This window comes from Excalfactoria chinensis, chromosome 14 (assembly GCF_039878825.1).
Source record: "Excalfactoria chinensis isolate bCotChi1 chromosome 14, bCotChi1.hap2, whole genome shotgun sequence".
Taxonomy (NCBI): Eukaryota; Metazoa; Chordata; class Aves; order Galliformes; family Phasianidae; genus Excalfactoria; species Excalfactoria chinensis.
In genome coordinates this window covers 4,411,890-4,430,149 of record NC_092838.1, presented here as the reverse complement: position 1 = coordinate 4,430,149, position 18,260 = coordinate 4,411,890, and the positions used below count along the sequence as shown (strand labels likewise).

General features: G+C 49.8%; 1 protein-coding gene across 1 annotated transcript in view; it reads right to left on the bottom strand.

The window, feature by feature from the left end:
- Window positions 1–319: 319 nt before the first annotated feature.
- Window positions 320–18,260, bottom strand: part of HS3ST4 (heparan sulfate-glucosamine 3-sulfotransferase 4) — a 45,579-nt gene continuing 27,638 nt past the window's right edge. Inside the window, exon 2 of the mRNA XM_072349470.1 lies at window positions 320–3,387. Within this exon, the coding sequence (XP_072205571.1) occupies window positions 2,751–3,387 (637 nt within the window). The 3' untranslated portion in view covers window positions 320–2,750. The remainder of the gene's footprint in view (window positions 3,388–18,260) is intronic.

The following is an 18,260-nucleotide window of genomic DNA, read 5'->3' as shown; positions in this document are numbered from 1 at the left end:
TCCATCAGTGGTGAGAGAAACCTCCCAGGTGCTGCCGAGGGATCCATGCCCCGTGACCTTGGCGATGCCTCCTGAGCTGGGAGAGCAGTGAGTGTGCAGGGAGGGCAGCCCCCAGTGCAGGACCATCCACAGGAACACCCCATGCCCACAGGGACACCCCACTGCAGGGCTGTGGCCAAGGCTTTCTGCTGCCTGCTCAGCACTGCAGGGTCTGCACCCGCAGGGGCTGTGCAGTTCTAGGGCCTGGCTTGCTGTGGGGTTCACAGTTGAGGTCCCTCCAGGCTCAGTGTGGGTCTGAGGAGGAACAGAGCACAGAAATGCAGCTGCTATACTGTTTTATTGTTTAGTGCTGCGGGTTCCAGTGTGCGGTTGGAGATGTTCATACTGTGCAGTACAGAGGGACACGGACAGACAGAAACGCGTTTGGGAGGCAGTGAGAGCACAGTGGCTGGGGCTCAGAAAAGACCAGCAACTCTCCGTTTTCAGTCTCTGCACCACGCAGCCCTCCAGAACAATGAATCACCCGTCTGTGTATAAAATTAAATATAATTTATGCTTTGCTAATTGAAATCAAATACAAAATTCAATTTCCTGTGTATTGTAATGCTGACATTTGAATAGGTTTTTTAAGAAGGTATTATTAACCTGACTCTCTCTTTTGGCAGGCCGCTCTCTGGCCAAATAACTCCTCTGTCAAAGCTCCGCGTTGGCGATGCAACCACACACGTTCAGGGTGCAGTTCAACCACATCTTAGCAGAGCACAGCCCCACAGCCCGACCTCTCAGTGCCACGAGTGCTCCCAGCCATGGGCTCATGGCTGGTATAAAAAATAAAACTCTGCAAATATGGCAAAAATTGTGGACCAGGAGGGCGGCAGGACGCACATGTGGGTCTCCTGGAGAGTCCAGGTGTTGACATGGAGGGGATGTGTGATGCAGTGCCCCAGCCCTTGTCCTCCTGCTCAGTACTCACACCATGTGGCACTGGGGCAGCCTGTGCTCAGGAGAAGGGATGACATTTTAATAGCACGTGACACACCATGAAGTTATTCCTATTACATACTTCCAAATATCACGCAATAATTTGGGGGGATCTGAGGATCAGTGAAAAACTTATGCCAGGGCAGGAGCTGCTTTGAAACCTAATCCAGACTGATAGGAGCCAATGTGACTTCAGCAGGGAGCTGCTCAGTACCCTCCAGCATAGAGCTGTGCCATGACCCTACAGCACGGACCACAGTGCAGATTTTCAGAATGAATCCAGCTCTTTCTTCTCCCAGTCCAAGGCACCAGCACTGCTTTTAGTGTAATGAACCACACGACAGACCATGAAACCCAGAGCAGGTTCAGCTTTTTAGCTTATGAAACACTGATTTCATTTGGTTAGATGGATCAGTGGGGTTTTCTTCCCACCTTAATCAGAACTGAGTTCTGGTCCTCCCAAAGCCACCTCACACTGCATCTCTGCTGCTCGTACTGGGAGCTGTGCAGCAGCCGCAGTCCTACAGGAGGACAGGAGCAACACTTGAGTTAGAAATCACCCATACAAGGGGAGCATTTCCACAGCGATAGCTCTGCACTTTTCTTTTGCTCCCTCTCTTCCTGTTTTTCTCTTGATAATGGTCAGGAAAGCAGCAGCTGCTTCAAAGTGCTGCTGCCTTGCTCTCCGCCAGTCCCAGCATGCAGCTTGCAATGCACTGCTGAGGATTCAGTTAAGATACGGGTTTGTTCCATAGCTTCTACCAGGATTTGCAAATTTGGCTGAGCATATGACTCGGTCATTTCCACTAGAACACACACATATGTTTGTGGAGCAGTGCTCACCCTGGGAATTAATTGCTTTTTTGTAATGGATTTAAAGTGAAGACGAAGGCTGCTTCAGGACTTTGCACAGCCCGTTGGCAGCAGCCAGCAGCAGGAGCAGGTCCATGAGGTGCACGTGAGCCACAGTCCCAGGGCCATGGTGGGATAACTGTCCCCATGGCCAGGATTCCATGGAGAGTGCCCGGCCCCCAGGCAGTGCCCAGGACCTGCCTTGGGGATGTGGGGGAAGGCTCCGATTCTGGTCTCACTGAGCAGCCCTATAAATTAGGAAGGTTCTCTCCACATATATCAGAATGGTTCTCTTCCATCGGTGGAGCTGAGGTCACCAGTGAGAGAAGAATCGCACCCAGGATTTGTGGCACTTGGTAAGTACAGGTTTTAGTGCAACAAGTAACTGGAACATCTGGTGCAAATTATGTTTCTGTACAGAGTTCCTTTGCAGCATAACTGGCTTTATTCCTTCCACATACAAATGCCAAGGTGCTTGTGAATGCACGGCCTGAATTCACCAGATCTCATGCTGCTGCGTGGGCAAAACTATAAGCCAGGGCAGGGGAAATCAGACCTCTTGGTTTGTGGTGCTGCTGAGTTCTGCATGCCGCCTCCTGCTGCTGCCTGCGTGGCACAGGGACACACCAGCAGCAGAACGTGGACACAAGGTGCCCATCACCCACAGCTGCACTCCCACCACCTTCTCCTCCTGCCCATTCCCTGATCCCTCAGGAGGACAGGGCCCAGGCCAAACACCCTGGAGGTGACACATCACCAAGGTTTCAGAGCTGGACATGCTGTTCATCTCCAGCTGAAGCCCCAACCATGCAAGTGTTGTGCTTACAAACCCAAGCCTTCAGCCCTGCATGAGTTCTGGGTCTCTAAGGATGATTCACATCTTAAAAGGAAAGAGCTCTCTTCCCGATTTCTTGGTTCTACTTCTCACTTTCTTCCCGCTCCCACTCGAAATCTTGGCCTGTCATTTGGTAAAACATGACATTGAATGGTTTGTAAAACTTCCGCAGTCTGTGGATGACGTCAGGGTCTATTTTGGGGTGAGTCCGACCCTTGGACTTGCCCAAGCACCGGGGAGCACTGCTGTCCTCCGGCTTCTTTAGACAGGGGAACCCCTTGGTTTTATTAAAATAAAAATGTTTCTCTGTCACAATCCTCTTGAGGCCTAAGAAGTCCTGGACCTTGGCCATCTCCCCGGCTGGGTCTGTGATGAGCCTCTCACCACTAACAAAGAGGATCTGGGAGAGGGGGAAATATTGCAGCCAGTTCTCCAGGTGCAGCGCGTAGATCCCAATGCGGATGGCGCTCCAGGAAGCGTCAATCAGCCCCAGGGTCCGGTTCTTGAAGGCCAACACCTCAAAGGTGGGGATCTCTGGCTTCTTGGAGAGCGTCTGCGTGTAGTCCGAGATGGCGCGGGTGACGGGGTTGCGCACCACCACGATCAGCTTGGTGTCCTTGGCCATGGAGTGGATGCGCCTGGGGGCTTCGTTGGTCACAAAGTAGCTGGGGGTCTTCTCCATGGTGATCTGGCCTTCCAGCGTCTTGGGCATCACGTCCCTGAGCAGAAGCAGAGGGAGGGGGTTAGTAACTGAGGGTGGACACCGGCAGCTCCTCCTGGCCCACACATGATGATGGGGTAACCACCCATCCCAGGGGCCTGTGGACCAAAGCACTTCTGGTTTTGTCTTCCCTTGGACCCCAGATATGGTGGGCACCCACGGTGTTAAATTAGCCTCGGTAACACATTATACAGTCAATTCGCCATAGGCATGTGTAGACAAAAGTTAATTGACAATAAACCTGTACAATACCTGTCTGTTCAGCAAGCCATCTGCTTCCATTTGCTCAATTAAGTCTATTCACTTCAGAGCCTTGTACCGGAGTGGTGCAGTTAGGATTACACAAGACCTTTTTGTTATGATGACATGCTTTTAAATGTCTCAGCTAATAAAACTTAATACAGAATAAGATCCCCTGCTTCTAGTACAATAATTAAATTTATTTACTATCTTGTGTGTGAGAAAGAATGACTTTTCTTTTATCTCTAATTCACATGCTCTGTCAATAATTAATTGCTGCTGGGTTTTGAGCTTCCTGTGCAAGCACTTTTATTAGCCAAAAGGAATTTGCCTACCGGATAAATTAGCATGTAGCAAGACTTTCCTGGATAGCATATTACCATACTGTAAAATGAAACTGCAGCAAGATAGCAGTTATATCTAAGAAAACAAAGAGGTAAATGCTTGTCTCATTTGCCCCCATTGCAAGGCGGAAGACGTGAAGCAACATCCCTGCAAGAGTGCTGCAGCTCCTTCCCAGCCATGGCAGCTGTCAGTCTCAATGTGCAAGCATTCAATACCACGGCGTGTGTGCTTAAAGGTTTTACAGGCACAAGTATTGATTGCTTTTTAAGTGTGCTCCAACAATATTTTTATCTTAAGCTTTTGAAATACTTGTGCATATGCACACCCACGCAACGTGCAGTTTGTTTAACATGGTGTTTGCTAATTTGTCCTGAGCACATGCTGCCTTCTGGGGATGCTGGGCATGGGATGCAGTGGGGTGGGAGGATACAGCAGGATGGGGGGATGCAGCAGGGTGAGGGGATGCATTCTGATCTTGTGAGCCACCAGATCCTGCAGCACTGAGCAGGTGTGAGGCAGCAGCACAGAAGGAGGTGCTCAGGGTCTTGCAGGATAATCCCTTTGCGTTCTCACTATTTTTAGTTCAAACATATGCTGAGGAAACAATGTGAATGGCTGGGACTGGTTCTGTGAGAGCACCTTGGGCACTGGTGACCGCAGCGATGCTGACGTCAAGCAGCAGAGCACTCGGAAGCAGTCGGTTCATGGAATTACGCAGCTGAGGGCTCTGCTTTCTGCCAGACAAGGCCCTGCCACATTTGTCTGTAACTGTGCCTCAAGACTGTGCCTGCTGAATGCAAGCAGCTGCCATGTGCCTCATCCCATCCCACCCTGTCCCTGCAGCTACAGTGACCACAGCATGCAACGATGCATCTCAAGATGTTTGCCTTTACAAAAAGCCAGAAGGGATTAAGAGGAATCCAGCAGCAGGTCAATGGAGATGCTGCAGAACCCGAGGGTGGCATTCCTGGAGGGATCCAGCACCCGGACCTAATGTCCCTGCAAGAAAGGAGCGTGGCTCTGGTGTGATGCTACTTCCAGTCTGCAGCCCTCAGGACAGCACTTGCCACTGGCAGCCATGTCAGCAATGCCTGGCAGCAGTTTGCAGCCCAGGAAGATAACACTGCTCCAATAGATCAATGCACTTCCAGAAGAGCCCACACCTGCAGGAGGGGCAGCAGCCAAATGGTGCAGGAGTGAATGGTTGGAGCTGAGCTGGGGTCTGAGAGCAGCCCCAGGAATCAGGAAGGGAGCAAGGGGAAGAACTGGAACCAGGCAATAAAGACTCTTCCAACCTTGTGACTTTGCCCAGGATGTTCTCACAACAGATTTCTACTGAACCATTAATTACCAAAATGATGTGTTGCTCTTCTGTTCCTACCTCAACAGAATAGTTATTTTATCATCATGTACAGCTAGCAGTCTCTCTGTGTTTCCTTTTTAACTGATTCTAACACAAGTTAACTGCAGCTCTCTGCTTCTGGCTGTTCTATGTACAGTGCAAATTAACTACAGCATGATCTGGGGGCAACTGGGGGACCGCAGCCAGGCAGTGGCTGGGAAGTGTCCTTCGTGGGTCCCTTGGCTTTGGTACTGGTCGGTAACAGGAGTAGCAGTGTGCAGAAGTCCTTCTATGGTGCAAATAGACTGCCAGACAGGTAGAGAACACCATTATCCCACAGTGTTCCATTAACTCAAGACCCGTGCAGCAGCACTGCACACTTGTTTATGCTTTCTCAGACAGGATAAGCTGTTTTCCTATGCAATTGTCTGAGCATACGGAGGGGCCTGCACAGACAGACTTGGCTGCTGTAGGCTCCTCTGAGTCAGACATGCTGGCAGCAAGCAGCAGGCTGTCAAATGTCAAAATGTGGCGATTATGAGATGTTAAAAGCTCTGCTGGCCTGCAAGAGATGGATGCTCAGACAATAGTGCTCGAGGGGCCCACTGCCATTGCCTGGCGTGACCCTGCTGTGGCAGGGGCAGAGCCCTCCCTGCCCACCCCAATCTGCTCTGCAGCACGGAGCTGCAGAGCCATGGGGAGCTCCCAGCACTGCTTCACATCACTCATGGCCACTTGGCATCTCCACTGCAACACAAATCAGTCCGGCCACAACCACTAAATGATTGTTTCAGAGTAATACATCTTTGTATCTGGGCTCCTATCTGACATGATGCTGTTCTCTAAATGTCTGTGGATGCTGAAACTGAAAGCTCCAAGAAGCAAGGGTTGGCTGGGCCCTGCACCCTGTGCTGATGCTGTGCAGCCAGACAGCAGGGGCTGCTGACAGCAGCTGCATTGCATTTGCTCCAACAACCACGAGCACTCTGCTGCCACTGCTACATTTGCCTGGTCAGTGGGGTCCAGCATTAGATTTGTTTGCTTCATATTACGGACTGTGACTGTTATTTGTGGGATGACAGTGCTTTACAACAGACGAAAATTAATCTGAATTCAGAGCAAGCACTGCTGCTCTCCTGCACCCACGCCGTCATTCTGGAGCATCCGCTCCCTGTGGCGCTGGGTATCTGCCAGCAGAGGATCTCCCCCCCTCCCACACCCCCTGGGCAATGTAACGCAGCAGCAAAGCCCCTTCTTGTGCAGTTTTGTAAACAAGGATTTTGCTCCCCTCTGCTCTGGGGCCAGGAGGGAGCCTTAATATTATACTTACTTGGCTTTTACTTTAAATTACAGTTTCAATAAACTGTTGCAACAACAACAAAAAGCCTCTAAGCTTTCGCTCCACAGTGAGGATGCTCCAGACAATACCACTGGCAGGAAGTTACAGGGCAAGCACCCCACAGTCCTGTGAGGGACCTGCTGCTCCCACTCCTCCTAGAGACCCTCTAGCTGCTGCATGGCGATGGGCACAAAGTGCATCTGCTGCCCCGTCCCCGGTGGTTGGTGGCAAAGGGCAGCTGTAAGCCCTCCTTGGAAAAGCCTGCTGCAGTAATTGTTCTTAACTGCTGCCTTCAGAAAGCTCTTTATTTTCAAAGGATACATTTTGATAAATTTGTGAATTTGCATGTTGCCAAAATCCCCTTGTGGTTTATTTAAATCCAGATTATCTTGTTTATTCCTTCAGTCACAGCTGTCATTTATCTCTGTGTAGGCAGCTTGCGCACGATGTTGCAGGTTTCCTGCAATCCCACTCAAAAGGAGTCTTTGTTAACGGCATTTTCATGTTCCCAACAAGGGAAAAAAAAAGCTCATGGCAGCTTCCAGGGCTCAGAGGACCACAGAGAAGGACAGAGACCTGCACGATGCTGTCTGAAGCAGGCAATGGCCAGGAGCTGCCACGGGGACACGTGTGCATGGAACTCATCTCCGCAGCTCCTCTGTGCGGAGCCAACATCTGCTTTTGTCTTTCAAAAGACAAACATGAAGTCATTTTCCATTTTATTATTAACACATTCTGGTATAATTGCTTGAGCTGTCAACTGTGACCTGCCAGTAATTCAGCAGGCGTGGGACTTTCAAGGGGAGAACGGCATTGCAACTGAGGGCTGCAGTGCGCATTAAAAGCAGAACCTATTTGCTGTAAGCCCCCGAGTCAAATCTCTTGTTGAATTCGTTCAAACATAAATTTACAGCTGAATTTACATAGGTTTAATGTTTTATAATCTTTTTGGTCTGTGAATCTATATTCAAGACTGAGTGCATTAGCTTAGAAATATTGTGCTTAACACTGAAAATAATTTTAATCTCTCCAAAGTCCAATCCTCTGCACATCACTAAACCTCGGAATCCAATCCCTTCTAATAAGAGACACAAAACTTGCATCTGTCGCTGCCTAATAGATTCATGCTGCTCTAATTCAAATGGCTTGCACATGTGTTTTAATAAAAAACATCCAACAAATTGCGAGGCACTTTCAGAAAAGCAAGTGCCAGCACAGAGGGAAACAAAACATCCCTGGGAGATGCCCTGTGTCAGCTGCATGGCCTGGGAGCCATTGCAATCCCAGTGTTGGAGAATGGGGAGACCCCAGCCCTGCACCAGCAGCTCTGCTCCTGCAGATGCAAAGCCCAGAAATAAGGAGTGCCTGAGACTGCTTCTTGCAGCAGACGAGCAGCTTTCCTTTGTCCCAGAGTTCATCAAGCCATTTGGCTCCCGTGCAAAGTGTTCTCATGAGGGACAGTTGGAAAGAGCCCAAGTGTGCAAGCCTGAGGATGATCTCTTCATGCCAATCACTTCCACACTGAGCCTCCCCCCAGCACCTCCTGGACTGTGTGTGCTGGAGGCACCCAGGGCATGGCAACACCCCCAGCACCGCTCCCACCATCCGTGTGTGCCCACCGAGCCCCCTCCTGCACGACGGCAGCGGAGCGATAGAGAACAGTCTCTGGTTGCCATAACAACGGAGGTGCTAACATCGTGTTGACTAACTGCAAGCCGATCTGATCAGAGAATGGAAGTATCGAGTTGCTATGGTAACCGAAATGCCAAATTTGAAATTGTGTCAATAGCAAAGTTATCAAAGAGGAACCAAACGTAAACAACGGGGTCAGGGCCCGAGCCTGGCCCCAGGACACTGCACAGAGCCAACGGGCACCGCGTGCTGCTGCCAGGCTGGGAGAGCCACCCTTGGGGCCATGCCCACATACAGAGCACTGCTGACCCATCCCTGCATCCCTCAGTGGCAGAGGCCAATGACACTGGAGTGCGGACTATTTCCAATGTCACGGTTCATTGGCCAGCACAGTCCAGAGCCCAACTGATGCAAGGAAACAAATTTTGTGTCTCCACAAAACGCAAAATCTTTAACGGCTCATTGGCATGTGCTGGTGTTGGCCTGGATAAGGAGTGACTCCTGAGAGCCCACTATTGATTCTGTCAGGGATTCAAAGGTTTATAGGCATCGCTCGGGATCTCTACAGTGCTTGTACCACCTTAATGGCTCTCACCACCAACAGAACTGAAAGCATCCCCCCGCACACTGGGAAGCAGCTGAACCTATTCCAGGAGACAGACAGTGCCTGGCTCCTCCTGGGGAGGACTGTGGGAAAGGGATGTGAACCTCACCCAGGGATGCTCCTCTCCTCCTACCACCGAGCACCAAAATCAGTGGGCAGCTGGCTGAGAGCAGACAAAAATATAAATACACTCTGATTTCACCAGGACCATCTGGCTCATGCATGATAGGCGGGTAAGGACGCTATAATCGTGGAGCAGAGAACTAAGCTGATCCATTAAAGTCTTTTAAGCAGAAGCGACTATGGAACCCATATTAATCCAGTGATGCTTTATGAGCAGACATCACAAGGTTAGATCCATTCAGTTGCAATTAAAAATAACCCCCTCTGTTCAGGCTGGCTTGGATAGCTATTACTGCCTCGTGTTCCTCAAAGACTCTTATGTATATAGATGGTTGTTGCGAGCACAATGTAATCTGAAATTATGATCTTAATGCTAAATCTTGCTTTCTTCTGTTCTTTCCTCAAGTGGATCTCCCTGGGGACATGGCTGTTGCCTTGTTCTGAAATCCCTCGACCATCTGACAGCGCAGCTCGCACAGAAATCACAGTTTCAGATGAGCATTGCCACAATTTCAGTGCCTTCCTAATGGAGAGTGCCCCCAGCTGCAGACCTCCTCACCAGAAGCCATGGCAAATGCCTGGAGGTCTGCTGTCCCCATGAGCTGCCTGCCTTATAAATACCTGCCAACACTCTGCAAGCTGCTGGCAGATGCCTTGCAGAACCACGGCCCTCAGCATCACTCAGCTTCGCCTGTGCAAAGCAATCTCAGTTCTCCAGGTGAAGATGCACATTTAGCACAACATCGTTTTATCAAGGATGAATTCGACCTGATCTCTCCAATTTTCATGTCCGACTTACTGTTGGTCATTGCTCAGTCATGAAGCAGGTAGTGAAGAAGCCTGGAAACACATATTGCAAACCCCACTGCAGTCATAACTGTTTTGACTCTCACTGCTGTTCCCTACAGAAGTGTAGCAATGCGATTCACAGGGAATATGTCAGCATTGTCTATCAGATTTAATTACTGTATTAATCACAGCCATAGCAAAGAAGCAGCAGCATGAATGCCCCCTCTTGTATGTGTCACTGCTGGAAGAGTGAAGGTGCTGCCTCTGCTGGTGGCAGATTTCCAAGTCAAGTTTACCTGCTGCACTGGGTCTGGCTCTGTGCTTTCCCTGTTAGATATGGGCCTCTCTTCAGTGCAAGTCCCTTCCATGCCGCCTCATCTGTTTTACATCATCACATGAGGAAGAAAAACGACCTGGATGCTGATGATGTTCTCCCCACGGTGGAGAAGGAAAGCAGCGCAGCAGGGCAGCAGCACAGAGCAGTGTCACCAGCGCTGCAGCAACAGCACTCCACAGTAGGGCTGACAGAAAAGGATCAGGCCTTCGTGTGGCAAAACCCATGGGAAAACAGTAATTACGGAATGAGCAAACTGATACAAAGCAGCTGTAGGCTGCCAGCACCCCTGGCTTGCTCACTTTCCAGTATGGGAGTCCTCTGGGGATGGGGGTGCTCCTGCTCCTCCTCACTGCTGTCCCTTCATCTGCTTAAAAGCGACACTTCCAAACTGCTTCGAATACTGATGCAACAAAGCTGGGTAGACGAGATCGTTCCTGTTTACCAGAGATGGGCCATTCCTGAGACGGAAGATCACGAAAGTAGAACATTAAGATGTATTAATATAGATCTATACACCACGAGGAATTTCATCTTCTGGAAAAATTTACTTCTAACAGGGAAAGAAAAAAGATCCTGAAAATAATGGCTGCTTAAGTGCAAGCACTGCTGCTATATCATGCTAAAAGCTTTGCAGGGGAAAAAAAAAACCACAAGCAAACAGTAAATAAATTCCACTTTTCAGATGTATCTGGATGTTATCCTAACACAGTGCCAGAGTAATAGGAGAGCCATCAACAACTAAAAGGATGGAATTGTTATGGAAGGACAACAAGAGCAGCAATACCTGCAGAAGAGGCTGAATAACAGCAGTGATTGTACACACCCCGTGCCAAGCTCTGTGCGTTGATGAGCCATGTGGAAAAAAGGGCTCCCACTCCACAGACACAGAAAGGTTTGACACAAAACAGCTGCTAAACGCTGTCACAGGAGCACCGTGCTGTTCTGGGGCAGGCTAGTTTAGGCGAGATGGATCAGCGCAGGCCCAGCAGTACTGAATGCCCTGGCCATGTGGATGGCAGGACAGGCTCCTGCATTACAGTGACCAAGGTAACAGCAGACGTGGAGGAGGCAGAGCCAGTCCCAAATCCTTCCATTTAAACACCGGGTGGCCAGACCTCCCTTCTCGCATTAACCTCTCACTTGTTCCAAAACAAACAACTTTCCACTTGTAACTGTGCACAGTGAGCTGCATGCAGGCACAATGCATCCAGCTTCTGCAGCCAGCATACCCTGTGCTGGTCAGGAGACAGGTGAGCCCCACAGCGACTGAGTCCTCCCATAGCACTGCCAAGGATTGTACAGATCTGGGATTGCACTGCTCCCACCTGGGCGCTGCTCTTCTGACCCATGAGAGAGCAGTGCCAGCTGGGCTGAGTGCACAGCCACTGATGTGCTCGTGTCGATTATTTTGGGGTTTCGGTTCATTCATTATGTATGCAAAAATGATAATACACTGGCATCTGAATGTCTTTTAGGCATACAATATCCTTATTATTCAAAATGTTTTTCCCTCCATAATTGAACGGTTTACCTTATTATTACTTTATGTTAATGACCCGGCATTTCCATTTTTCTATAGGATGCTTAATTGTAAGCAAAGTGCAATCAGAATCAGAGATGCCATCTGTAATTGACAGCACCATAATAACAGCCAGCATCACAGGAACAAAGTACCAAAATAAATGGAAGCAGGGAGAAAGCCGCTTCCAAAAATACTCATGGAGCTGTTCTTGGCCAGGACAGAAAGCCCCATCCACGCAGTATCTTCTCCCCAAGCAGTGACAGTTTGGGCATTAACGCAGATAGAGTGCTATTTATATCAGTTTGTACATTTAATCAGTTTTTTTGCAGTTTTCAGCGAGATGTGAACTATATCCCTGTCCGAGGCATTTGGTTCAAATCAGCTGAGACAGAGAATAATCAAGATTTATGATTCTCATTCTGACTCGGATCACACAGTCAGTGCGAATGGTGCAGCAGAGCTTCCTCCCCTCACTGAGCGACGTCCCCGCACTGTCCTCACAGCAGCGACGTAACGTCCATCTCGGGACTGTCAGAATGCTGCTGCAGCTCTGATATGGGCAGCTCTGGGTTTCTCTCCTCTGCAGATGTGCACGGACCTTTCCAAGTGAAGGGTGCCGCAGGGGCACTGCTGCCAGGTTAGGGCTTGTTTGGCTGAAATCAATAAAATCGTACTTTGCAAAATAAAAGCGGTTTCATCTCGTTCTGCCTCTCAGCACAGCTCCAAGCAATGAGCAGATTGAATTGTCTGTGGTGCACCTGACCTCCTTCCCCAAAACCAGCTCTGCTGGGAGAGCAGCGCTGCGGGCTCTGCTTACGCTGCTGCTGCCCATAAATCTGCCTGTCCCGCTGTGGGGTGTGTGGGGTGTGCAGCACAGACAGACCCTGAGAAGGGCTCGGGATGCAGCTGCTGGGGCTGCTGGCACTGCCCCCATTTCCAGGGGCTTAGCACTGCCCCAGGAAGCTGGAGCTTGGGCAGCAGCATGGAGCTGTACTCCGAACCTTGTGGATAAAGGCCATCTGCTGTTGATGGTTCATGAAAACAGAGCACTGTAACCCCAGCAAGCAGAGCTTGGCTGCGGCCCTGGATTCACCTGATGCACGGGGTGACAGCAGCTCTGTCTTGATTGTGGCAGGCAGTGAGTTTGGAAGGGGAGCACGGCTCATCTCACCTCCTGCGGGCTTTGGGAGGCAGGCAGAGAAATAGTCCGGAAGGGAAAATAAATGCTGTTTACTTGCAACGCTGAAGTCTCCATGTAGTGACTTTGTCAGCGCAGGTGCACGTCAACATTTTGGCTTCTCCAGGGTTTGCTCAGCCATTTCTTCCCATACGCACAGCTCAGGCTTAGCCAGGATCCCGCCTTGAGTTCACACATGCAGTATAACATTCAAGTAGGTGGAAAAACAGACTGATTCCACTCCAGTCAATAGAGTAAACAACGCCTGGTTTGGATAAACAGAATTACCAGTGCTGAAGAGCCCTGGGCGGCACTGCATACTCTGATTAGTATAAATGCTAAACACAAACCAATTAACACTAAGTCTGCTTATCTCGTGTCACTTAGTACTAAAATAAAGCCTAACACTAAATACACATATTGATTTAGCCATTAAATCTAGCATCACTCAAAATAACTCATCAAATTATTGAGGGGGAAAAAAAAAGGACATCACCTTAATTTTCAGAAGCTGCTGTATTATGAACAGCGACTTAATTGTTCCACCCAGCACCAGGAAGTTAATGCTGATATACCACTGAATGAACCGAGGGGAACCAGAGGCAGAGGTGCCAAGAGCACATCTCTGTGCTGACTTTGCTGCGGAAGCACTTGGCACAGCAGCCTGGCGCTATGCTGGCTGGCTGCAGGTCCAGGAGGCACACACTGCCACGATCAGATGGAGCATTGCTCCTCTGGTGTCAGGCACAAACCACGCACATTCATCAGCTCCTCTAAGAAGGAGTTCAGGACTCACCACGTGGTCCAGGCAAATGGCACAGACTGTTGGTGACCCCTCAGGTTTGGCCAGGTGTCCCTCAGCAGAGGAGGTTAATAGGATGTGAGAGGCCACAGCTGCCACAGAACCAAGAGAGGAGGACAGGTGAGGGACAGCAGCATTAATCAGCCGGGAGCAACGCAACAAATGGTTATCTCAAGCTGTTTGGAGATGTGGATTAAAAATAAATCTCCCTGAGTTTAATATTCCTCCAGTCAGCTCCTTTTTTGTAGGTGGAATCTATTAAAAATTATCTTTCTGCTAAAATGATAAAGTATTTTTGACATTTAACAGCTTGCTTCAAGCAAAATAAGTGCAATAAATAAACGGGATGGCTAATTGGCTCCGGCACACCCAGCACTCAGCACAGGAACACAGTGCCAGCCCTGCCAGCCCCTCCACACCTCCATGTGGCTGCTCCAGCCCACCCTGTTAGCAGAGCACAGCCGGGAATGTCCTGCAGCAGAAACACACGTTGATGCCTTAGGGCAGCAGCAGCAGTGAGGGAGACGAGCGCTGCAATTTTGTCTTGTTGCACTCTGTACTTTGAGGTACTTAGTTTGCTGTAAGATGGAGAAGGAACTGCTTGGCTATGTAGTCTTCTCAATAAAAATTAATGCTTTAACAAGAAGCCAAATAGCTACAGCTAATGTACTTCTGAATGAGATCTAAATTTTATTCATAAGCATCAGTGTCAGGACGAAAATAACAGTTTTATGGACACTGTGAGCATAAACAGCTCTGCTGATTCAAAAACAGAAACTGCACTTCTGAATGAATCAACTCATTCATTTGGAACAAAAGCATCGTTTTAAATACATGCCTCAAATGAAAGAGAAAACCAGAGACAATATTCCTCTCGCGAGCCTGCTTCCAAGAAACACACTGCTGAGAAGGGAGCCCAGCTCCTGGCAATGGGATGGCAGTGGGGAATGTGCTGGGAGGAGAGTAGAGCAATGGGCTGGGATTATTTCGGATAGACCTGCACCATGTTTAGGTGTTTGCACAGACTCCTGAGTAACACTTGTTGAGACATCAGAGGGAACTTAGAGGAAAAAGAAACATGTGGTCATTGTGGACATCACTCCTTGGTGTGTGAGAGGATGTGCAGAGCCTCCAGATGTGTGCTCAGACACGGATGTGCTGCAAAGACATCTGCATGCAAGGCTGTATCCATGCAGTTATTGTAAGGGATGAAGCAACAGCAAAAAAACTCTCTGTCTCCAGAGGAGAATAATACAAAAGAGATGACCCTGTTTCTTGCCAACGTTACCAGACACTGCTGTACCCAGCCTATATGCCCTCCCTCCATCAGTGCTGTTGTGTCTGTCCCTGTGCAGCACTGCACTGTGCTGCTCAGCCCTCCCTGCTGCAGTGGCTCCAGTCAGGACTCTGCCATGCCGCAGCCGTGTCCCACTGTGCTCCGACCCATGCTGGGCCTGTGACACTCTGCAGGAGGGGCTCTTGAGAAGCACAGGCAGATTTTGATGGGAATATTGATAGCATACCAATATGCGTTGCTAGACCAACAAAGCAGTCACAAATGCTTCAAAGGCACATGTTAAAAATAGGGATGGAATTGGAAAATGTGGAGAGCGGTGTAGCTAACAACTCACTGATAAAAGAGTTTTAGAGAAATGCCTCTTGGAGAATGTGCTCATTACAGACAGGAAAGTCAGAAAGATGTCAGAAAACAGTGGCATAAAGAAAGCTTCGCAGACATGTCTGGCAGGATGAGGAGATGACAGCATTCTGGACCGGTGGCAGCAGCTCAGCCAGCTGCAGTGCCGACCTAAAGCCAAAACCGGGCTGAAAAACACGTTGCCTACTGAGGGAAATGCAAGTATATGACCTGAGACACTCCCAGCTGCATCTGGAATGGCCTGCACAGAGCAGAGGCTAAAGAGGACACGGCTCAGGCAGGCACTGCCTTTCAGCTGGGAAAATGTCTTCAACCCCGTTATTTCTTGTGAGGAGACGACGTCAGATGTGCAGCCTGGGGGTCTGCAGTCTGCTCTCTGGGTTATTTAATGATGTTTTGGGGCTCTTTAAAGACGAGCTGAATTCTTTGCTCCTGTTCTGGGAAAACGAGTCAGGGAGTAATTGATCTTTTCCTAACAACCCCAAGCAGCGGGAGGCTGTCAGTAACAAGGCCTCTGGGTGCTACACCAAGTGGCTGTGCATCATACAGCCCTGCTGCATCCTCACCCCAATGAGTCCCAGCTCAGGCCTCACCCCGCTGGGGTTTCCCATGCAGCAGCTGGTGATGTGTCCCAGGGACACTCCTTGCACACAGACCCAGAACTTCTGGAAGTGGCTGTGAGCTCAGGGCTGCTCTCGGGCATCTCGCTCTGTGGGGCTGTGAGCCACGCTCCCACCACTGCTGCATTTCCTGTAACTGGGGTAATATATCTGTGGCCACAAATGAAAGATCAATATTTATTTAACACACGCACTACCCTTTGGAGACCTTTAATTGTAAATTAATCATCATTAACTGACAGTAATTGAACATGATGAAAGCCACCATCAGGGCTCTCCCTGCAGCAGAGGCTCCGGGGCAGCCGTGCAGTGTAGGGGCATGGGAATATGAGACTGGTAGATGGGGCTCCGCAGGCTGCCAGCACACAGTGACAAGAGGAGAATCATCCTGGGAACACGCTCACTGCAACGTGGCCCTACAGCCTTTGGTGGGACACATTGGTGCTATAACTGCAAGTCCCACATCCCACAGGGAAAGGCAGAGCCCTTCTGTGCTGTCCCCAGTGCTGAGCTGATGCAGTGGCATCGGCTGCTTCGCTGGGGGAATCTGTGCCAAAACTGCAGAGATCTGAACAGAAAGAGACATTTGAAGAGAAGGGGCTGGGTGAATTGGGTGCAGGCTTTCCTGCAGCTCTGGGCACAGGGAGAGAGTGGCCTGGGGAGGTGGGGGACATGCAAGTCACTAGCAGAAGCGTTCTGGGGACTGACACCCTTTAGAGGAACTTGCCCATTGAAAGACTTCTAGTACATTCACAGGATCTCTGTCCAAGGGGTTTTAGAGCAGCTCTACCCCGTATTTCTGTTGTAACAGTGATTAAGCAATAAAATGTAACTTAGTCCATGGTGGGGAGCACAGGAGCATGCGGCTGATCTCCAGTACCAGCAGGCTGTGCAGAGCGAGCTGGCAGAAAGAAATGCAAATTCTCATTCTATGAGGACAACAGAGGCACGAATGCTGACTTTATTAAAATGCAGAATTATTTCAGGTCCCTTTGTTTAGCTCAGAGCCCAGAGGTAATTTATGCACAAGGATGGAGCAGTGAGGGCTGTGCTCAGCTGCCTGGTGCTGCCAGCATTCCTTGGCTCACGCTCTCGGTCTGAAGGCTTTCCAGAGCTGGAAGGAAGGCTGGGGAGTGCACAGCCTCCTTGCTTGTTGTTGTTGAAGAAGTTTTCTGGTCCCCACAACTCCTACATAAGGCTCCTGGGGACTGGGCCATGAACACAGAGGCTAATTAAGTGCTCACACATCAAGAGGCTGCTCTGCTCCTGCTGCTGTTCTGCTGTGGCTCTGTGCCTGAGACCCCCGCCTGCCTCAGAGCAGCAGCCTGATGGCACCAGGGCATTGATGGATGGGAGATACTTATCTCTGGAGAAACGGCCTCAGAAAGATGCGTGGGAGGCAGAGAGGCAGGGGACAGCCATCCTCTGCCCCCTCAAGGCTGTGGTGGGATGGGGCTGTGTCCCCCAAACATTTCACAGCTGGCACCTGGCTCAGGTGCCTTCACATCATGGGATTCACAGCTCCTGAGTGCTTGATGGGTTTAGAGACTGGGACCCGACAACACGAGGCACTGTGAGCTCCTGTCAGAACTGGGGGCTGTGTGCTCCTGCGCTGCTTTGGCCTCTGCATGGAAGGAAAGCAGCAGAGGCTGGCAGCAATCCCCATACCTGGCACAGAGAAGACAATTAGTTTCTTACCATGAAACAACAACTTGGGGGGCTGTGGCCAAGCAGTGCACACACCGAAGTCAGACTCCTGGATGGCTCCAAGAAAAGCCCATACAGGCATCCAAACCCTGGGACACTGCAGGATACCAGGAGCCCTCCCAGCAGCAGATTGGTGGAGGTGAGGCTCAGGCGCCAGACACGTCCTGCACTGCACACTGCCTGAACCAATTGCTAAAGCAAACACAGGCTCCTGGGATTTGTTGACAAGGAGGTTTATTGAGGTGAAGTCTTTGCATCGGGTTATGTGTTCTTGTTTACGAGGAGCTTAAACTATGTCCAAGATCACGCTAGATGAAATCCTTGACTTCCACTGCCATCCAGGAAGACTCATCTAGGCCGATTTGCATTTCCATCTGCATACTAATGCCACGCTTATAATCAGCAAGAAAACATCCCCAGCTCATTGGTCCAAATGTAAATGTCTGCAATGGAAAGTAAACACGGGAGAAAGCTTCCTGCCATTGTGATGCTCTGAACAAAAGCTCACCCGTGCAGGCACTTAGAGGATTTGCCGCATCCTGACTGACAGAACATTAGGGGCTCTGCCACGTAATCCTGAGATCCGTACATTTGGCATTAGGATGCGCACTGCCAGGGCTGTGTTTTGAGAATAT